Below are 23064 nucleotides of genomic sequence, written 5' to 3'. Positions count from 1 at the left end.
CGTGCCAGGGCAGAAGCCTCCCAAAAAGTAAAGATGTTGTCAAGGATACTGCGTTCCTTGACAAAACCTGTCTGAGTCCCATGTATAAGGCTCTCTAAAAGTGGCTGAATCCTCAAACTCAGAGCCTTGGCAAGAATTTTGTAGGCTGAATTGAGGATGGTGATGGAGCGCCACTGTCGAATCTCATCCAAGGAGCCACCCTCCTTGGGAATGAGGTAGATCAGGCCCTCGCTCATGCTGTCAGGCATCACTCATGTGTGCAAAATGTACTGAAAAGCACTACAGAGATCTAAGCCAGGCAAGTCCCAGTACTCCAAGAAAAAGCTGGGAGTCAACTCATCCTCACTTGAACAGCTACCACAGGGGAGGGCCCTAAGAGCCGTGTGCAGCTCCTCAAGCTGAAGTGGCATCTCTAGCCTCTGACGCATCTCCTCAGTCACAAGACAAGGCATCTGTGCCCAAACCTTGCTCCCAGCATGCATCCTGCCGCTCTGACTAGGGCTCTGCAGATAGTAACTCACAGTAGAAGTCAGTAGCAACTGCACGCATATCCTCGGGCTCACAAGCAACTGACCCGTCGGGCCTCCTCAACTGACTGACCTTGGCATGCGAGTGCCGAGGTCCCACTGTCTTAAAGAAAGCACCAGTCACTCTGTCACCCACCCGAGTCCACTGAGATGCCTGTCGATGGAAAGTAAACTCATGTCGCCTCTCCTCTGTGCTAGCAAGCTCCTGTCGAGCCTGCTGTAACTGCTCCTCCAACCAAGGACTGTCTGGATGCTGCTCCTGCATCCTCTGTAAGAAGCAATGCCCCGTCTGAGACGCTGCTCCGCCTCTCTCGTTGCAGCCCGGCAAGCCAGAGACTCCTGAAGAAAAAAATGGCTAATTTGAGCTAGGCCTGAGGCCACTCTGTCAGCAAGAGAATCCTGTCTGTCCATGCCCTCTGTCCAGAGAGCCTCTACCCTCTCTCTGAGTGCTGAGTGCAACAAGACCCTCTCTAGGATGCGAAGCATCGTGCTCCCACTCCTCTGCATGTCTGCCACTGTGAGGATCACTGGTGCATGGTCCGAGAAGGAGGTCCCTGCCAGGATGCCCATTGACCCTCCCAAGTCACTGAAGTGGTCACTAGTGTAGAAGCGATCTATCTGCGATAGATTCACTCCTCCCACTCTGCGGTTCGATCAAGAGAAGGCAAGACTGTCTGGGGGGCTCACAAAACCAGAGTGCTGCCATGTATCCGAGACCCTCAGAGTCATACACAACCTCTCCCAAGCTGCCAACTCGACTCCATGCACAGTAGCATGGCTGCCACCAATCCTGTCAGAAGGGTCCTCCAACATGTTGAAGTCCCCTCCTATGCACCAATGATCTGCCTGCCGGCAGAGACTCAGCAATCTGTGACCAAAACTCTACACGAGCACTCGCCACATTGGGTGCATAGATGTTCAGGAAACCAACAAGGCCACCCTGAACCTGCATAGTAATCCACTGAGCCCTGCCTGGCACAATAATCCCTCTGTCCACAATGGCCTGCTGCAATGAGTCCGCAATAGTCATACATACCCCACTCTGAATGCCTCCAGGTCCAAAAGCAGCTGACCAAAAAGTATCATATCGTCCACACAAAAGCTAACATCGCCGAATGCGGCTCTCACATAGATGGTGCTCCTGAAGCATAAGGAGATCAATCTCTCCTCCCACATAAGGCAACATTGAACCTCTCCACAAGTTGCAGAGTGTTGTTTTCAGAGTAGTGGGCATCTGCGGGAGGACTTGTGTCATTGATCCTGACCCAGCAGCTCTTGAGACAGGCCATTGGAGGCTTTTGTCTTGGGAGAGCTGTCCACTTGCACAAGTGCAGTGGGATCTTGGAGAGTGGTTTTGGAGGGACCCTTTCTCCTCAGCCGACCATACAGGGGTCCCTTTCTTTCAGTACACTGTTCGACTGGGACGTCACATACTGGCAGCACAGAGAAAGGCTTGTCGTGTTGGCAAGAGGAGCGTCTCACAGCTGAGTTCTTGTCAGCCTTTTGGGCAAGGCTGTGGGACGCCTGACAGCCGCGGCGAGTCACTTTGTTCCAGTGGCTATTTGCACACAAAGCTACAACAGTGGGGAATAGGCTAGTACGTAGTGGCCTTTCGGCAGCATGCGCAGCTTGTGACCATCCTTGTGAGAGTCAGCGTCACTCTTTGTAGGACTGTCCTATGGCACAACAGGTTTGGCTTCGGGTCCTTCGACTGATGCCAGCTCTTTCCACAACACGACAATATACTTGGGGGGCAACTGCTTGGTCCACTCTCACGGCCCTGCACTACAATTTGAGCTATGCTCCTCCAGCAGGATGATAGTGATACAGGGGGCTGACCTTCAATCCAGGCTACAAAGCTCACCCCACAAGAGTGGTGCAGTGAGAGAGGTGTGTTGGGAGCTTGTCTGTGGCCTGACACTTTGGTTCATTTGGCAGGCCCGCTGCTTCCGCATCTTTGAGGCTCGCCTTGTGCCACCAGCGGAGAGTGTTCGAGATTTTTTGTTGGAGTTGATCCATACTCTCAGGGGATAGTTCGAGAGACTTCAGGGCAGCTCCGACCGCACACGCGAGCGCAGAGAGGAGTTCCTTTGACTCTCGCGCCCTGGGCCTTTCTTCACCATGGTCCAAAGCAAACCCTGATGACACTAACGCCACTTGTGTGGCTTTTCCCTCCTCTCATCTCTTTATTTAGCCTTCATTGTACATATGTTGTTTTTTTCATTGGGAGAGTTCGCCCCCATTGTTGATGTAGCCCTCTCTAGTAGAGGTGGTCGTAGCCCTATGAGCAATTTTATTAACTAATAGAAGGGTCTCTTCCTTGGAAAAAAAAAAAGATGCTTGCACCCTGCAATTTATTGAGAATATCATCAATTCGAGGAATCAAAAAGCGATTCTTGATAGTGATCTTGTTTAGAGATCGATAGTCTATGCACATCCAAAACGTGCCTTTCTTCTGCACCAGTAAGACTAAAGAGCAGTAAGGCGAAGTACTTGGTCGTACTAGACCTTTTTTCAAAATCTCATTGACTTGCTTCAACATTTCTTCTTGCTGAGCAAGACTAACCATGTAAGGCGGTTGGTATGGGGGAGAGCTTCTCAGTACGAGATCAATACAATGATCGTCCGGATGTTCCGAAGGTAGCTTGTCTGGAAGCATATCGGTGAAACAATCTTTATACTTTTCAAGAAATTGAAAACGTTTAATTTCCAAACTATAGAGCGAACCCTCATTAGTTTTATCTTTTTCACGTGCGAAAATCAAGTAAGCAAAAACACACTTCTTTATTTCCTTTTTAATGGAGATATGGCTTACAATATCTCCTGCATGAGAAAAAATTTTAATGTTCTTGCCATCATGCTCCAAAGCTAGGGTCTTTTCTGCATAATCTGGGACTAGTTGCACACGGTAGTGCCATGGCATACCCAAAATGATATCACATCCCTCAATGAGTGCCATCAAAACGCATTGGCGGTCGTCCTTGTACTCGCCAATCCAAAGATTGAGTTGTCCTTGCACAGGAGTTGCATTGGTGGTCAACCCCTCAAATGCCGATCCGGAAGTGACTGTAGTTCCAAGTTGAGCCAGTGTGAGGCCCAAGCATTCTCCAGTTTCCAGTGAGATGAAGTTGTCCGTCGATCCAGCGTTGTAGAGGATCAACACCCGCTGGTTCTTCACGGATTCCCAGCCTTAAAGGAGCTGACGCTTCCCTTTTTCGGTTTCTGTATTCCCTTGCAAATCAGGAATGGGATTCAAGCTTGGTGGAGCGGGTTCCTTCTTCGATTGTTCCTTCTTGGAAGATGCTTGTTTCTGTCGTTGTTGTCGAACAGGGCAGTCGGTCTTTATGTGTTCTTTCTCACCATAGTAGAAGCACCTTCATTGGTCTTTAAAGGTCTGTACTTGGTTCGGCGTGAGATACTTGAGCCATTTTCCGGTACCCTCAGGCTTCTTAGGCTAATCCGGTTCCTCTAGGGGACGCTTTTTTCCTTGGTTGCCATGGTCATCATAAACCGCTCTTTGCCTTGCACAGTACGTGCTATGTTCCATCGTCTGGGGTAGCAATCGAATGTAGATCCTTGGCAATGATTGCCGACTCCATCATCCACTGAAGGGTGTCGTGTGGGTACACCTTCATGCTCTTTCGAAGCGGTGGTTGAAGGCCTGCTTCAAACTTTCACATCTTTTCCTCGTCAGAAATCTTCATGAAAGGCGTGGCTTTCAGAAGAACCGACCAAAATTTGTCAAGATAAGCCGTAACTTTCTCTTATTCTTTCTGGGCGAGCCAGTCCCATTCCTTCTGAATGTCCTTCTCGAAACCAGGCGGAAGAAATTGTTCATAAGTTTCAGCTTTGAATTGAGCCCACATTCTAGCTTGTGTACCTTCTGGAATTTTGGCTAACCACCAGTTGCTTGCTGTCTCGTTGAGATGCATCACAACATGACGCAACTTGGATTTTTCAGTGAAGTTCGCGATGGCAAAAGCAACTTCAAACTGCGTGATGAAAGACAGTGCCTTGGAGATATCTCTCCGTCATGTGTAGTTGTCAAACTTCACATCCTTGTCGCAGGATTTAAAAACCCGCATCTTGCGGTGACGCCTGCGGTTATCCTTCTTGAACTGAGGCTGTTCTTTAGTATTACGTAGGGAAGTAGGAGTTTTCTTCTTTGAAGAAGATTTAGATATTGATGAGAAGTAGATGTAGTATTATAGTCAAGAGAGTATAATGGAGAAGAGATAGAGATATTCTTGCTTTCGTTAAGCAGAGAAAGTTCTTTTTCTTGGCCCTTGTTCTTGGAAGGCTGCTTGTCCTCATCCAGAGATCCCTTATGCATTCAACCCTCTTTCCGCACCATCCTCCTGCGGGTTGCTTCCACGGTAGGATTTTCCTGACGCCCATCGGCATCTGTTCCTTGCGGCTTCTTGATTCCGTCCAAAACCTTTTGGAGAGCCGGCAACAAAATAAGCTGCTGCTGCAATTCCGCGAGTTGCGCACTTGCTGAAGTTTGTCTTTAGCGGTTCTTCCATGGCTCGTCATGGTTCTTTCCGCTCCTTCCCAGAAGCATCCTCCTTTACAGAGAAAGAGAGGAATTCGAGCTCTGATAGCACTGTCACAAACGGGAGCGCACACGAATAATCAACAAGCTGAACATAAATAATCTTTCAACTCAAAAGAGTTGTGACAAGATCGACACAGTATTTGGCACTAGAAGATGGGATGGCTCCCCCCCTTAAAGAGAATCTTTTTACAAGCACAAGAACCAAAGAAAACCTCTCCGTTTTAATTCTCAAACTCGACGGTAGTTCCTTCCTGTGAAGGAAATCCGAGAGACGAGCTCTCAATCTTTTTTCCATATGTACTACAAGTCAAGGCTCCACAGACAATGTCAGAATTCCGTTCCCGGAATTCCCAAGCGTAGGCTGAGACCTTCCCGCTTCTCCTTCGCGATGAAGTACCTGCGAAAAAACACACACACAAAGTAGTAACTCGAAAAAAACATGTACTCAAGCTTCACCTGTCACTCCTTGCACGGGACAATGACCTTCGTGTTCTGTAGACTCGTGATCACTTGCATCTTCTCTCGGCAGTCTCTCTTCCAAGATATTGCTGGCCAATCTATGTCCCAGAGAGGGAGGAAGGAATAGCCGGTCCGAACCCGGCCAAGAATAGTAGAGAGAGAGAGAGAGAGAGAGAGAGAGAGAGAGAGAGAGAGAGAGAGAGAGAGAGAGTGAGGGCTGGCGCCAACAGTTAGAGGAGAGAGAGTGGGGGCTCGTGCTGGCAGCTAGAAGGGGGAGAGAGAGAGTTTGCGCTGCTTTTTTTTTCGAGCCAGGCAGCCTACGCTGGGTTATTTTTATTAAGCCTTGCTTTTGATTTTAATGGGCTGCCCACTTCGGTCACTTGTTTTAAAAAGTGTGAACCTGGCCAAAACTTAAAAACACTCAGTGAGCTAAAAATTGGTGCTATACGAACACATTCCAGGCGTCCCTGGATGCAGTACAGACGCATATATGCTATGCAGGCATAGATTCCTCGCGGGAAAGCACCTGCCTTCCTTGCGAATGTTCCGCTTTTCGTAAAAAGTTTCTCAGAACCCATCTTTATTCTTGTGCTTGCGTCCTTATGCGGATTCCTTTTTCCAATTCGGGTCTCGTACCAAAACAACGGAATATTCCCGTCACCCATCACGTGATGCATCAGGAATATGTGTTCCCCAGTCTCTCCTACCGGACTAACAATACAACCCCTTCCCGACGATTAACGTCACCCATCATATGACACATCAAAGTTGTCGGTTCCTGATGGCTTTTTGTCACAAACTGCGGACGTGTCAAAGCCTAAAGAATGGAGCCAACTTACAGATGCCGGCCAAGGGGCCTAAACCCTAAGAAGAACAAGTAACAGAAGAAGAAGTCCTACCAACTTATGGGGACCCCGTCCGATGGGCCCCCAAGTGACATAAAGATTAAAATAAAGCAAGACCCGCAGCTGATGACGTGGCAGTTTTCAGAAATTGCACTGACATGATGACGTGGCAGGCTGTACCGATTCCCGCGTTCTGTACTGGTTGGTGACATGGCAGGTTGTACGGATTTCCGTGATTTACGTTGGCAGCTTTTGGCATTGGTTTTGGGACCAGAAACTTTTGAGTTTGAAGGCTTTTTATGTAAAACTGCTTTTGGGGCCTAGGGCCTTTAAATATGAGGCTAGGGCTCATTCTCTAGCATGCTTCCTGGAGTAGGTGCAGAGTCTGGAGTACCAGCTTGTATTGTGTTGATGCAATATAAAGAAATACCGAAAGGGGCGCCAAGGTTTGGGGCCAATACTCTCTAGGGTGGAATTACGCCACTCCGTGTCGCGTGTTGTCTCTCTCTCTCTCTCTCTCTCTCTCTCTCTCTCTCTCTCTCTCTCTCTCTCTCTCTCTCTCTCTCAGTTGAGTTGTTATTGAAGTGCTAAAAGTCTGTTCAGTCTGTTCTTTTCTATTGGCGCGTGGTGCCCGTCTTGTGACAGTGGTATCAGAGCATCAGGCGTGTGCTTTCCTGAAAGCATACCAGTTCTACAAAAGTGTAGACAGAGCTATTGGAAATTTATTCGAGGTATCTTCGCCCTCCAACCTAGACTTATTAGCCACTCCCACCCTTACTTCATCGCGCATCGGGTGCGCTCATGTCTTACAGGGCATAAGCCATAAAGATCACTTACAAGAAGGATCCAAGATTTGTTTCGAGCTGTTGTTTTTCTCAGAGGCAGTGCCATGTAGATGTTGATAGCTACCAAGCAGCATACTCCAAGTACTTGGCAAGCTTTCAAGAAAAAAAATTTGCCCGAAGTTATTTAGTTTCTGATATCTTCCTTCGCAGTGCAACTTCAGGCAGAGTGGGGTATCCTGAAATGCTTGCCATGGAAACCCTAGCAGATTATAACTTGAAGTTTCTCGACATCTCCTAGTAGATGTCTCTTCACGAGCAGATGACCTTGGAGTTGCTATCATGGGACTACCATAGCCGCCAAAGAGACACTGTCTGTCCACGAGCTGATGGACCATGTTGTGCTCGGCTACAACCTTATGGAATGAACCTAACCTTAATTTTTGGTGCAGGTTTTAGGATGGAAAGTTGGTCGACTTTTCGAGCTCTAGAAGTGTCGAGATTGCTCTTTAAATTTTGAAGTCTGTTTGAGAACTTGTTTGGTGATCCTGTTTGGAATTTGTTTGAAATAGATGTTTCTGTTTTGAACCTGTCTTGGTGCCGATTTGAATTGTTTGACTCTGGTTTTAATACTGGTTTCAATGATTGGTGATTTTACTCCCGGGTGGAGTAGTGAGAAATGATGTTTGAGAATGCTTGTTCATACTCATGGCCCGGACCCTTGTGGTTATTTGCGGGGGGAGTATTGAATGATTGAAAAGTGTTGTTTTTACTCATGGTCCGGACCCTTGTGGTTATTTACGGGGGGAGTATTGTTGTTGTTACTCATGGCCTGGACCTGGATGGTTATGCGGGAGGAGTATTAAGAAGTCTAAGAAGTGGTTACTCTCAGCACCTCCAAACGACGCAGGCTGCGGTCTGGGGGGCGTTTGGTTGTAAAAGGCCTCTATATCTCATGGCCCGGACCTTGTTAGGTTATTTGCGGGAGGAGTGATGAGGGAGTCGTTGAACAGCTCATGGCCCGGACCTGGATGGTTATTTGTGGGGGGAGTGTTCATCGGCGGCTTTATGTTCTATGTCTTGTAACATGCATATGTGAGCATTTGTGTTGCATTGTGATGTGCCAACTACTAAATATTCCTAATTGGATGAGATTGCCTGGGTATGTTATTTTAGTGTATCAAGACACCCATGGAAGATCGGTACGGTTTGGGTGTGATGGCTAATTTTACTACGCCGGAATATCAAGAGTTCCGATCTGGACAAAAGGAGAAGCTAACTCCTTGATCAAAAGAGCCGGAAGGAGAAGCTAACTCCTTAACAAAAAGAGCAAACTGATTGTCCCTCGGAATGTCCCTCGGAAATTTTTGAGCTAACTTGAGTTGTTTTGCAGATATGTTGTAATCGCGGACAATTACTCTCTTTCAAGAAGGGTAGATGTCACAAACTGCTGACGTGACAAAGCCTAAAGAATGGAGCCAACTTACAGATGCTAGCCGAGGGGCCTAAACCCTAAGAAGAACAAGTAACAAAAGAAGAAGTCCTACCAACTTATGGGGACCATGTCGGATGGGGCCCCAAGTGACATAAAGATTAAAATAAAGCAAGACCCGTAGCTGATGACTTGATTGCGCTGACATGATGATGTGGCAGGCTGTACAGATTTCCGTGATTTACACTGGCAAATTTTGGCATTGCTTTTGGGACCGGAAGCTTTTGAGTTTGAAGGCTTTTTATGTAAAACTGCTTTTGCGGCCTAGGGCCTTTAAATATGAGGCTAGGGCTCATTCTCTGGCATGCTTCGTGGAGAAGGTGTAGAGTCTGGAGTACCGGCGTGTATTGTGTTGATGCAATATAAAGCAATACCGAAAGGGGCGCCAAGGTTTGGGGCCAATACTCTCTGGTGTGGAATTACGCCACTCCGTGTCGCGTGTCGTCTCTCTCTCTCTCTCAGTTCAGTTGTTATTGAAGTGCTAAAAAGTCTGTTTAGTCTCTTCTTTTTTATTGGCACGTGGTGCCCGTCTTGTGACATTTTTAATAATTCCCGTAGATCTACAGCTCCTAACCTTACCGTTCAAGTGCACACATTTAAATATTCTAATTTCAATAAAAAGAAATTACTTTTAAAAAAGAAATTTAGTCCATTTAGCAACATCCCTTGTATCCTAGTGGTGCCATGTCATCAGCTCATCGCATTGATTACACCTGCATACACAAAAACTTAAACAACATTGTTAACGGTTACTGCCCCATGCAATCATGCAAACATGAAACACATTACGAGACTTGGAAAAAATGTTATAGTAATCCATCTCTAACATATGTACACACATCACCACTTAAACCATGAAACATAGAAGAGGAATCCGATACATCAATCTAGTGATGGTTTGTATCTAGTGATTTGGTACTTAGTGTGACAAGTGCTCAAGTGTGCCTTGTTGACAGATCAATCCAATGCTGGTCATGCCCGGGGAAGCATACCCTACAAAACCATGTCTGACTCGTGCGGTTGAATCCAATAAAAATCTAGTGATGATATTACGTTCTCAACATATCTAGCACATATATCCTGCTAGCCTATGTGTTTACGTTGTTTACCACCGATACATCAATTTAATAGTGGTCTATATAACCCCTCACTTATGAACAAAATCCAAAAATCACAAAAAATGCTAATAAATTAAGAAGAAGAAGCATGCTCCTCAATTTTTCATCCAAAGAAATAGTTTGTCCTCTGTGTGGCAGAAAAAGGACTTTCTTTTATGGATCCAAAACAACAAAATTTTTGTAAAACCATTGCATGAGTGAGGGATCTTCATTATGGAAAATTTGACCGTGCCAAAGGAGTTCTGCATCTTAACATTAAGGGAGCGGATTGGAAGAGGCATTGGCAACATGTCACCCGTAGCTAGTTTGTCTTGAAGAGAATCACCAAGCTGGGCATAGTCAATGCCAAGGGATGCCGCAAAATGCTCTGAAAGAAAAAAATTCTCAAGCTCTAGGGTCAAAAAATATTAAAGCTTTTTCTCCTTTTACTTGTCCCCAAGATTTGCAAAGTTCTCGAGGCTCATAATCAGACAAAGTACCAATCATAATTGATAGTCAAGCCAACTGATTGTTTAGGACATTTTCTAGATTGGGTATTAGAAGACAAGTTAGGTTTCCATAAGAAGGGCAAGCACAAAAAGTGTGTCCGGTTTGCAAGCATTGGTAGCTTTGAATGTTGTTCTGGGATATTCTTGTTGCATGGCATTGCGATTAAGAGTTTGAAAGGTTTGTCGATTTTGTGGTTAGGGGATCAAAGGTGTATAAGAAGATATTGGAGTAGTGGGTGTAGGAAGAAGAGTATCCTTGGCTAGTTTTCAACCATTACCTTGTAGCCAATTGCAACATGATCCATAATCTCTTGCATGGTAGAAACTTTGATGGTAAGACAATAATCCTGAAATGGAGACGAGAGTCTTCAGTAGTGCTTCTCACACCTATCCGCCAAAGTATAGTCCTTCAAGATGGAAGCAAGAAGGTAAACATCTCAAAACTTTTGATTTTAGTTGTTAGTAGGATACATTATAATTGGTTCCAGGCAGATAGAATTTTAAACTTGAAGGTGGAGTGAGGTATTTTTTTGGCAAAAGCTATTTTGAATTGTGACCAATTCTTTGGAGCAGAGGATTTGGCAATAAAGGCACTTCACCATTGCAGAGCTGTGCTTTTAAGATATCCGGCGACTATAGCAAGCTTGGAGTCTTTTGTGTAATTCCTGTTGTTAAAGAAAACATCAAGTTGTTGTAGAAACTTCAAAGCTTTTAATCTATTATAAACTCCATAGAAGGTGTCAAACTTTCTTGTAGATCCTCTATGTTTAAATGGTTGGGGACCTAGCAACATAGGTGGAGGAAAATATGGAAGGTCACCTGGATACACTCGGTAAGGTCCCAGCATGGGAGGGTTAAAGGGTCTAGGTGGTGATGAGGATGGTGACAGTAAAGGAGAAACAATTGAGGTAAAAGGGATCTACAAAATAGGATTCTCGTTGGCTATAGACGGAAAACACCTCCCATTACTAAAAACTATGGAGAGGGAACAAGAGTAGAAACTAGAGTAAGAAAAATTTTCAAGTCTGGAATTGTGTAATAGGGCATATGAAGAGGCAAAGGTCCCATGGGCATCGGTGGAGCAGGGAGAATAAGGTGGGAGAGATGCCGCAAGAGATGATTGATGTTAAGAGGAACAATGTACATCCCATTATTTCGTAAAGATCTTGAAAATCTTTACCTTCCACTTAAGGTGCATACTGCTTCAAAGTAATAGCTGTCTGCAATTCTTGAACAAGGTCAACCAAATATCTATGGTCAAATGGAATTGTCATTGGGAGTCTTGAAAAGAGGAGGGTTCTGTGAAGCTCCATTGGTTGCCTCTGTCGAAGTCAGAGTTGGGTTAAGGTTAGCCATCATCGCAAGTGAATGTTCTTCTTGTGGGAACAAGAAGGCTAAGCTCTGACACCCTTCACTTGGACATCCCCTCACATTAGTAGACACAAGTTCTCCCAAGAGACCATAGATGACCATAGCTAAAGGTCCTATCATAGACAAATCGCCTTATCAAGGACAACAAAGAAATTATGATTCTTGAAACAATCCTTGACCATGACCTCACCCACTACCCGTAAGGGTAATCAATACAAAAGACACATAGTGAAATAAAAAACTGTTTCTAGGAAGAATGCCAGTGGACATCAGAAGCATCGCTAAGTCTACTCTACCACCACTTGATACTTGCTAATCACTCACTTTAAATCATAGATTGGCCAGTATAGGCCAATCTTGAAGGATCCTTCTCACTCTCTTTCTCCCAACTATCTATGAAGGTGAGGCTTGGTAGAGTTTTTTCTTCATTGGCATTGTTTTGCTCGTGGGAGACCATGCCATATGGTACTTGGATGCACATGTAAGATAGCGCATTAATAAAAATAGCCGACAGAGGAGCTGGAGAGAGAAGCAACCCCACAAAATTCTTATGCTACAATTGCTTTTGGAAGTATTAGAATAGATATTGAAAGAGCTAGAAGAAGTGAGGCATTGAAATAGGGGCAGAAATCAGAATCAGTTAGAGGTACCGCAGCCTAGCATGGTCTATAGACTCAGGAATTCCACAGCTAAAACTCCACCTTGTTTATATGGCCCCTCTTCTTCAGCAGCTGCAACTCCTCCATCTTCTCTTGGGATAAGTGTCGTCAAGATGTTAAAGTAATAGGAGATATTTTACTTTGCTAAATAGAAATGAGTATAGTGTTATGAAGAGATGTCTATTTTGAAAGGTGGAAAATAATGCACGTCTAACAACTTCGACCATGTCTCCTAGAGGTGCTATATAGGAGATCTAATGTTTTCAATTGGCAGCACGGATTGCAGGGGTAATCTCACCCTTTGGTTCACTGTGGTGAACTAAGGGTGAATTTGAGGGTGAGCTACCCCTAGTTTATAACTAGCTCACTCTTAGTTTACCATAACCTGATGATCTGTGATCCCTAACCCTCCATCGATGACTCCATGCCATTTAGGGATGTGGAAACTGCATCTTGACTCGGCAATTCTCAAGTGACAGCTTACTATGAGAAATCCTTGAAATAAATCCATCATGAACACAACCTAACGAAAAGAAAATGTGAGTCACTGGCCTCAACATAGATGCCCTCTACTGCAAATGCTCTGTTGAGTGTGTAAACTTGTACTTTCCCTTTTACTTTGGCACATCTCATCACTTACAAGTGTAGATTTTCGTTAGACCTCAAAATGATCAATCCTAAAACTTCATTGTCTTGCATGTAGGGACGAACAGGATTGATGATCTGTGCTTACTTACTATACAGTCGAGAATGTTCAGATCCTGTCACGGCTATTCAGTATTATGGAGAGAAGAGAACAAAGAATGGAAAGGTCTGCCTCTTATCTATCTGTTATGGGTAGAAATCATTGTTGACGCAAGTAACATTTATGCATAATTTCACCTCATTTCCATTATGAGAAGAAAAAAAAACTTTGAAGATTTTCTGTAGCACAAGAGACTATTAGTATGCTTTTGTTATTTTATTTGTTTGGCTTCTGATATTCAGTTCAATTTTGAAGCTAGGCTGCTTTGCGCTTTTGTCAAGCTATGTGCTGCCTATGCAAAAGCATATGCTGGTGCTATTGAAGGAACGGTTCTTCACATGAACCATACATGAATCAGGACCACAGTGTGCACATAATTTCTTTCATGGGACTACAAATTACTCAGAAAAGCATTATGTTTTTGTGTAGGATAGAAAGAGAGATTTATTAACGTCTTCTAGAGGCTGAAGCCGGCCTATGAGACAAAACCATATACATGTGTGTATCCTTTGGATATCCAAAAAAGGGTAAAAGTGCAGGAAAAAAATGATACAAACTGCTAGAGGTGGCTATGATAATCTCATCAGAGGTGGAGTGAGTACATGCGCATGCATAAGGAGGGGATGGAGCTCTATTTCTAGTGGATGGGAAAAAACTATACGCTCAGGGAGTACAACCATGTTATGCAAAACTAGCTCCATCCGCCACCAAACTGAGGATGTAGTATATAATGCATAGGTGGATAAGGTAAGAAAAGCCCCTGTAGTATAGCAGCAGGGTCGGAGAATGTTCGTTGTATGTCTCTCTGTCTGGCCTGCTCATGCTGTGTCCAAATCTAGTGAATCTCTCTGGTGTGCTCGTCGAGCACGATATCCCACCGCTCCAGGTTGTCTCTTGGATCGGACCTCATTTGCCTGCTGTAGAGTGACTCCCCTCGGTGTGGTAATGACAGGTGGTACTGGGGTCGTTCGATGGAAGAAGTCTGTAAGCTGAGTCTGTAAGCCTACCAAATCATGCCTTAGAGTCTTCCAGTGGGCTGATCAAGTTGGGGACGCGAGGGTATTGCATTAGCTGTCATGTTTTCAAGAGCCCGCGAATTGCATACAGCTGTTGTGAGACTGCACAATTGGTTTGTAAAGCAGCCAGAAGGAAACTTTAGGAAGGATGTCAGAGATTGTTTCTCAAGTGGAGAGAGTTCCTTAGGACTCTCGATTGGAGGGAGCACATCTACTCGTATGAGGCCGATGCTGCAATCAATCCGTTTTCTGTACAAGGTGGGTATTTTGTGCTGGAAAGTGTTGGTGGCATACCCTCTAGCTCCTTGGATGAAGTCGTGAGCTCCAAGGAAAGTAGAGACTGTACCTTAGCTAACATCATTGGATGGTGCGTTTTTCCTGCAAATGGCCCATTTATTGATCTTTAGACAAAAACAAGTACATACCACAATAATTTTCCAAAGATTTGCAGGATTGTCATTGATCTCCTGAGGGAGAGTGGGACCCTTCTATCACTCGTAATTTGCGAGATATTTGCAGGATTGTCATCGATCCATTGAGGGAGAGCAAGACTATTTGAGGGCATCAACACTTTGAGAAGAGCGTGAAACTTTTTAGTCATTCTCTATTAAGGGCAGGGAACGAGAGAGGACTTGTTGCTACTTGAGTTACACATCTGGTTTCAATGGATGCCTGGTCTCAAAGGAAATAAGACATATGCAATTTCGTTTGGTCTTAGCTCCTCCCATTCCCATTCTTTATCGATATTGTATGCTCTCTCATTTGGTAAAGGAGTTTTAGGGATTTGCGTGTTTAAACACACTATACTAAGATATATTTCTTGCTCAAAAAGAATAATCACTTCAATAGACATAGAAGGAGCAATACCTCAGTACTCTCTTTTTAAATTTTCATAACAAGACTGCAGGGTGTAACAATATCAAGTCAACGACGCTACCTATTCTACTTTTATGATTTATGGAAGCATGGTCCGCGAAATGTAGCACCTTTAGTGATATCAAGAATAAGCTTGTATTCCAGCCTTTTTGTCAAATGTGGTATGTGTAGCATTCATTTGAATTAAATATTTTTTGCCTGCACTCAACGGTACAGCTTGTGATGCCTCGCTTTGCCTACTTGCAGATATTCTGATTTGTATAGCATGCAATGGTGGCAATGGTAGTTTCCAGCTGAACCCAATACTGGAATCACAAGTAAGCTTTTTGGTGGTTGAAAGGGTTTTTATGGCCAGATAGGAAAGAAGTATTAGATTGTTTTTATGCCTTCTCTTATTACACTTTGGTGTTCCTCTGATAGTCAACTATTTGGTCATTGAGACTTTCATTCTTATGTTGTCATCCTGATAGACTTTTTCGTTAATTTCTTAGCATGCAGGATCTGTTACGAATCTTGTTAGAGAAGGAAAATATACTACCTTTTTCTTCTCGGAAGTTCGAATTCTGGGGGATGTTAAAGTAACAATTTATGATTCTCGATCCTCCAGCAAGGTCAATAATCTCCTACCTGTCTCTGTCAACAGATTGACTTATCAAAACAAGAATTCATCGGACCAGGATAATGCTATGCTGATGAAATGTGTAATTTCAATGGATGTTATTTGGAAGTTGGGTTGGCTATGGTTACATGGAATGGGAAACTTATGTGAAAACAGCTTAGTACTAAAAACATTGATAAATTGAATGGGAAAACAATGGGAAACCTTCCAATGGTCATTTTCCAAAAGGTGAACTTGTGTACTCACATTGTGCCATCTACAGTGACTTGCTGGCATCACTGTCACCTCTAGCTCAAGGACTATCAGGAAACCAAGGCAACAGGAAGCAAGGATTATAAGTTTCTAGAATATGAACAATTGTGGAGAAGTGCTAAGAACACTGGGCTGCATGGATATGATGTAGTGTATATAAGTCATGACCCATACTGAAGAGCACTACTGTTGCTGTCCATCGTGAGGTGGATGTGACGGCTAGAACATAGCCATAGCCGAAGATGCATTGGAGTAAGTGGACTGAGCAGGAGACGATCTATGCATGGCCCTTGGAGGATACTTTTCCATCATCTGTTGGTGAGAGGACCACCCTGTTGTTATGTCATGGGGGCAACTCCTTCCTGGGAGGTCACCCATCCCAATACTATTCATGCACATGCGTGCTTAACTGCAAGGTTTTCATTAATTGGTCTAGCCATCTAGACCCCAAACCTCAAGGTGTTAGGGACCTCCAATCTAGCCAATTTATGCGAGCCTTTTCACAAGTTGGGCTTACCCAAACCATTGCCCCCTTAGCGAAACTTGGGACCTCATTCATTCATGTTTTCCACACAAGCTTTATGCCAGACAAGGTACTCCTTCGTTCATTCATTAATTAATCCATACTTGCCACACAAGCCTCTATTTGCCCAATCATGGCTCTGATACTAGTTTTTATGGCATGAAGGCAACACCTTTGGAGGAGGTCCACCATCCCAGTATTGCATACACACTTAATTGCAAGGTTTCCATAAACTGGTCTAGCCATCCAAATCCCAAAAGTATAAGGTGTTAGCCCAACTCCTGTCTATCCAGCACTCTCTCGTTGAGTAGCAGAAGGTTCATAAGAGCTATGGGCATGGTGATCAATGAGGTCTGAATATCACGGAGGTTGTGAAGGATTGGCATAGTGAGTGTTACACAAATACTGCTGAGGTGGAAGTCAAAGAGACGCTGTACCAACCACAAGACGAGAAGGCATGGGTTTGAGGGGTGCCGATGTCACTAGCGAGGCGGGAACTCATGAAAGCCCTAGGCCTAAGATTGGAGATCCTAAATCCGTTGTGGCTCTCGAAGGATCTGAGAGCACTATACATAGTAGCATCTTTGTTAGCAATAGCACCCTATGCCACATGCAAAGCATGCTGCAATGAAGCATAAGTAGCTGAATGAAGCTAGTGCTTAAAAACCAGTTTCTTTGCTACATGCTCGATGCTCTCAATGGCTTCCTTTCCTATTAACACGTTGCGATCCGGCTAATTGACATAGGACATGGTGCTAGTATCAGAAATGGAAAAGGTGAGTCAACAGTGGCGGCAGTGGTGGAAGAAATAAAGGGAGGGAGACTAGAGATGACGGCAGTGCGAGCTAGAAGAGAGGTGGTGGCTTGTTTGAACATTGGTAAGAAGGTAGTGCATGGAGGTAAAACAAAGGGTGAGTGGATGTGTGCATTATGAAAAAGGGAGGGTCATGGGGAAAGAGCAGTGGAAGAGGTGCTAAGGCAATGGAAATAATCTAGAAGCACATGTGTGCAAGAGGAGGATGATGGCAATTATGACATGGCTAGATAGGGGCATGAGAGGTAGCTACAGAGCAAGGGAGAGAAGTTGGCGGTGTATGACTCTCAAAGAAGGCAAGTTGGTTCGGTGATGATATAGTGTCCTTGACTACCTTGGCCCTCTCAGACCTCTGCTTCATGAACTGATTTTTGCTTCTCTTTTCAAAATCTGGTGTCTGCAAGATCAACTTGTATGTCCAGCAACTAGTCGAACATAGGAGTCAAATACCTCGGCCCTAGACTTGAACTGGGCCATGAAGCGCTTTGCCTTGTGTGAAGTGATGTAAATAGAAATTTATGGTAACCATCGGGAAAGACATGGATAAGATAATCTAGTGCATCGTTGAAAGGGATGGTCCTTGGCATTGTAGCATCCTCATTGTCGCTGAGTTGTGCACGAAGAAGAAAGTAGTACTAAAAGATTGCGAAAATGTCTCGAAGATGCTTAAGTCTGGATGTGAGGGCTTTAGTAGATCATGGGAAGCATTGATTGTGGCATCCCAAAATAGTTTGGAGTGCGTATTGGATGAATGCACCATTGGAATGCAGGCCATCCCAATAGCTTTCCCGAGCCAAGCAACTATCAGCCTGTGTCCTTGACCTTTTGAAAAGGACAAGGAGTAACTCACCATCCTCCTGGGAATCTCTATTGGTAATGTGGCCCTGACAAAGATGTCAAGGCCAAGGTTGGAGCTGGTGATTGAAGAAGACATATGTAAGAGGGTAGTAGGATACAATGTCACAAGACACAGGCAGCAATTATAGTTGGCCTTGGGTTCACACTCAGTGGAGTCTGCATGGGCAGTGTGTTGCTAAATTGTCTTTATCTAAAGGAAAAATAATTCTAATTGAATTTTTGGATTTATAAGTGAGAGGGTTTTCTCACTAGAAACACCCGGAAAATTTTAATACTAAGTGAGAGGATTTTTCTCATTGGAGGCATCCGAGTAAATACATTTCTAGTGCGTTATTCAAAGTAATGACGGGAGTATTGTGAACGGGAATATCTATAAGGCCACCAAGAACGACTACTTCCGATGGGTCACAACGGATGGGTGAAAGGGAGCATTGGGAAGAAGTATTTGACCATCTGGGAACGAACATCTTTGATGCGTCATGGAATGGGTGATGGAGAGCGTCGCGAAGGAGATTGTACCGTAGGTTCGGTGAGAAAGGACTAGGTGATGGGTATTCGTGATGCGTCACAAGGTGGATGATAGGGACATCGGAAGGGGAATGTCCAAAGTCATGAGGAAATTCCGAACTATGTTATAAGTGTGCACAAGAATGAGCAAGCACTTGAATGTAGATGGGTTCAGAGGAAACTTTGAGAAAATACAAATGCTTATTTAGGAAAGCAGATGCTTTTCCGTAAAGAGGTCTGTGTTAGCATCTGTGCATGAGACTGCATCTAGGGACGCCTGGGTTGTGAGTGTATAAGCATTGTTTTTAGCTTATAAGGTTTTTTCTTAAAACAAGAAAAAGATTCTTCCATTAGTTAATAAAACTCCCAAAGGGCTACAACCGACCTCTACGAGAGAGGGCTACATTAGAAACATAGGGAGACTCTCTTAGTGAGAAGACAAAGTATGTACAATGAAGGCTAAAACACAATCGGAGGAGGAAACAACCACACTGGTGGCCAATAATGCCATCTAGGCACGCCCTGAACCATAGTGAAGAAAGCCTCGCAGCGCTCCTGCATGCGGTCGGAGCTGCCCTGAAGTCTCTCAAACTGGCCCGTGAGTGTATGGATCAGCTCCAACCAAATGTCACGAATAGTGTCGATAGGTGGGACAGGACAAGCCTCGAAGATGCAAAAGCAGCAGGCCCACCTGATGAACTAGAGTGTCAGGCCGCAAATGAGCTCCCAACACCACTCTCTATCACTACATCACTCCTGGGGGATGAGCTCTGTGGCAAGCTGGAGTGTAGGTCCACCTCCTTGAATCACTATCATCTTGCTGGTGGAAGCAATCTCAAATCGGAGCGTAGGGCCCGTGAGTGTGGACCAAGCTGCAGCACCCCAAGTGTCTTGTGGTGCTGCGGAAAGTGTCGGCATCAGCCGAAGAATCCGAAGCCAAACCTGTTGTGCCAGGTCCAACAGATAGTGACGCTGACTCTCTAATGAGTGGCCATAGGCTCCACATGCTACCGAGAAGCCGCTGTGTACCAACCAGCTCTATGCGCAACAAGCCAGTGAAACATGGTAACTCTCCTCGGCTGTCTGCTGTCCCACAACTTTTTAAAAGCGGCCAGTCGTCCACTTCATAAGTGGGCAGCCACTGATAAAATAAGCAGCAAAATCCCTGCGCCCCCACTCTCTTTCGCTTTTAAGCAGAAGACAAAGTGATCCCTCTATCTCTAGCCCTAGGCGCCCCCCTCTCTGCCCTATTCTCGTTGGGAAGACCATCTCTATCTATTTGTACCGGCGGCCAGGAGCTATATAAGCAAGGCTCTTTCTCACTCTCAGGCACTAGAAAGGCTAGTGCTAGAGGAAGGAGGAGGCTGCTGCAGATTTCCAGCCATGAAGGTGATGCCTCCGGTGACTCCCATGGCTGCCCTAAGTGTACGAGACGTCGCCAAGACCATGTAGGCTAGTTCCATTGCGACAAATTGCCTACGGAGAGTGTTTCTATTGTGACAAGTTTCTGTTTTTCTCTGTTTTCAAACCATCAACATCGTAGACAGGACAGATTTACGAGAAAGAAACGTGAGAACACACCTCTTTTGTGTGTAGGATTGGAAGAGAAGGTTCTTTTCGACGAGATCTCTTTGGGGAAGTTGTTTTTTGATAACCGAGTTGCTTTCGAGTGTCAAGACTTCAAAGGTAACATTTTTCATGTTTTGATCTCTGAGTTTTTGTTTGCACGAGTACTTCCTCTTTTCAAGGAAGTAGGAGTAGAGGAAGGCATGAGCCGCTGCAGGAGAAAAAGCGCTCTTACGAACTAGAGCTAGATCAGCCCAAGGGTTTTGCACCCTGGGTTTGGGAGTAGATCCACGGAACTAAGAGTGGTAGATTCTCGAGTTGGGACCCCGAAGTTGAGATTCCCAAGGAAGGTCCTTGTGTCTAGGAAAGCAAAGCTACTGCTAGGATTTCTACGGAAGGGGACTCTCGGAAGTTGGAACGGAGTGGGCAAAGAGTTGCAGGGATGGATGACATGCCTCGAGTTTGGAAGGTGAGATCGAGAGGCGAGAACTTTGGTTCTCAAGGATTTGGAATAAGGAATAGAAAATGGAATAGGGTTTTGTCCTAGGAATAAGAAGCTGAGGCTTCCAAGTACCATCAAGTCTCATCCTAGAATGAACGTGGTAATACGTTCGGTTCAAGTGCTTGTATAGACTCCTCCCCAGTAATACAGATTCTTTTGCGGGGGGGAGGGTCAGCTCATCTTTTGGTCCCCAGTTTTGTGTCTGTCTTCTCACTCTTTCTCTATATTTCTCTCTATATCTTTTGGCTTCATTATTAAGTGATAAATTCTATTTATCCGAGTATATTCAATATTGTTATGCTCTCCCCTATGTGACAGTGGTATGAGAGCATGGTCTCCTCTCTTTCTTTGTAAAGAAGGACGACTCTAGGAAATACAGGAAGAAGCCATGACAGGCCAAGAGAGAAGTAAGTAGGCGGAACATTAAGTCCTGCAGGAAAATCTCGCAGAGTTGAAAAAATTTCTCTCTGCAAGAAGTTGACAAGACTTGGGATTCTCCAAGGAGGTGACAAGAGCATGATGCTCAAGAACCTAGAGAATCCAAGGAGCAAAATGCTCGAGAACCCAGAAGTGAGCCAAATTCTTTGGTTGCAATTCAAAGCAACCTGGAAGAACTTTCCGTCTCATCCATAGTCTCACCTCACTCCTCTTTAAGAATACCCATGAACACCAAGTCGAGAACCGTAGCCAAGAAATCGTATCATTTTGGGAAGGATATAACAAAGATTTCTAGACCTAAGAACACTCCGGTTAAGTTTGATGCTTTTGACAGAAGGGGATGTCTTGAAAGATACCGCTTTCATTCGATAGTTTGAAGTTGCCTTTGCAAATGGAAAACTCTAAGAAAAGTTGAAGATGAGGCATGTGACCAAACACCTCAAGGGGATTGCGAGTACTTGGTAGTATACCAAAGCTCTGCAAGGAACTCAAAACAAGACTTGGATACAGTTTAAGGCTGAGTTTACCGATATTTTATTTTTCTTCTACACTTTGAGGAGAGGAAGGTATCAGAGAAGATTGGGATCAGTTTTCCCAAAAGGAGCAAGAGTAAGTCATGGATTACATGAACAGGTATTGGTTCACTCTTTCAAAGGTGGCTCCGTTCTTGACCCTCTCTAAGGAAGAAAAGATGACGAAATTCAATGGACTTCTACCCGAACTTCATAGACCCATGCAGATATATCCGCAAGATACTTTGCAGCGGATGGTGGAGTCAGCCATGCAAGCAAAAAGTGTACACCTTAGTGTACGAAGAATCTAATCCCTGCAGTGGGATAGGACCATTGAACACAAAAAAGTGTGGAGTCAGCCATGCAAGCTAAAAGTGTACAGCTTAGTGTATGAAGAATCTAATCCCTACAGTGGGATGGGGACCATTGAACATAGAAACAACAAATTTTTGTTGCCTCTCCTCGAAGGATATGTTGCTACTTGGAGAAAGTTTGGAGTAAGGGAATTCAATCTAACTCCTGAAATTTTGAACCGAAGACCCTCAAACTTTAAGTGAGAGGGCAGGTCTTTGATCAAAGGTACATCTTTGAGGAAATCATAAAGTGCGTTTTTCTTTTTCGCACAAGGGATGCATATGTCTAACCAGGACTGATCACTCTCGAGTGTTTATGAGAGTAGAGTCGAGTTGAAACATTGTTTAACTTGATGAACTGGTTTGCTCAACTAGCTGGAAGATCACTTATTGATCTGGTACCCAGTAGTTCTCCACCCAACAAATTACCTACTATTGCGGGTAGGACATTACGAAGGAACCACTCCAAGATTTCAAGCAGAGAAAAGCTTTCCCTAAGCTTGAGTACCCTCTACGCCCACACCTCCTACCCGGTAAAGGAAGATATGGTAGAGCTTTTCGCACAAGTGAATGAACACTCTCTTTATGAGGGAAGGAGCAAGAACTGGCTACGGCGTGTGCTCGAGGATTTCAAGCAGAGAAAAGCTTTCCCTAAGCTGTAGTACCCTCTACGCCGCTCCTGTCAAGCTTGTTGCATCTGCTCCTCTTACCAAGGACTGTCACGGTGGTGCTCTTGCATCCACTGTAGGGAAGCAATGCCTTGTCTGAGCCACTTCTCCTCCTCCTTGGTTGCAGCCAAGTAAGTTGCAGACCCCTGAAGAAAGAAACGGCTAAGCTCAGCAAGTCTAGTGGCCACTCTGCTAGCAAGTGTGCCCTAAGTGCCCAAGATAAGCAAACGAACGCGTGAGGAGGTTTGTATCTCTATGTAGAGGCCGTGGTGTCAACAAGAAGCTACCTAGTGCTCTTTCCATCAACCTTGGATAGCTTAGTAGACAAATGTTACAGTCAGCATGTTGAGAACCACTTTGTAGATTGGGCGACACTAAAGCAATAATTATGTGAAGAATTCAAAGGTCTTTTCAATGAAACGGATAGCCTTAGAGGTACATTTGAGGACCCTAGATACGAAGCACTAATCCATAAGGGATCACATCAACAAGATGAAGGAGCTTCCACAAGACATA

The 23064-nt window shown here is 44.6% G+C and overlaps 1 protein-coding gene across 10 annotated transcripts in view; it reads left to right on the top strand.

Annotated features, from left to right (window-relative positions):
- Positions 1-23064, top strand: part of PTEN1 (Calcium/lipid-binding (CaLB) phosphatase) — a 281037-nt gene that overhangs the window by 179466 nt on the left and 78507 nt on the right. For 9 of the 10 annotated variants that reach the window (XR_015184796.1, XM_086486434.1, XM_086486435.1 and 6 more), the window contains 4 exons: positions 13003-13110; positions 14968-15097; positions 15183-15253; positions 15428-15547. Coding sequence is in view for 9 of the 10 variants with exons in the window: in XM_086486434.1 (XP_086342560.1) it covers positions 13003-13110; positions 14968-15097; positions 15183-15253; positions 15428-15547 (429 nt within the window). In the remaining variant the exon portion in view is untranslated. The remainder of the gene's footprint in view (positions 1-13002; positions 13111-14967; positions 15098-15182; positions 15254-15427; positions 15548-23064) is intronic. The other variant, XM_086486437.1, reaches the window with a different exon arrangement.

This window comes from Adiantum capillus-veneris, chromosome 17, assembly GCF_014529385.1.
Source record: "Adiantum capillus-veneris isolate H3 chromosome 17, ASM1452938v2, whole genome shotgun sequence".
In the NCBI taxonomy this organism is placed as follows: Eukaryota; Viridiplantae; Streptophyta; class Polypodiopsida; order Polypodiales; family Pteridaceae; genus Adiantum; species Adiantum capillus-veneris.
This window is presented reverse-complemented; position numbering and strand designations above follow the sequence as displayed.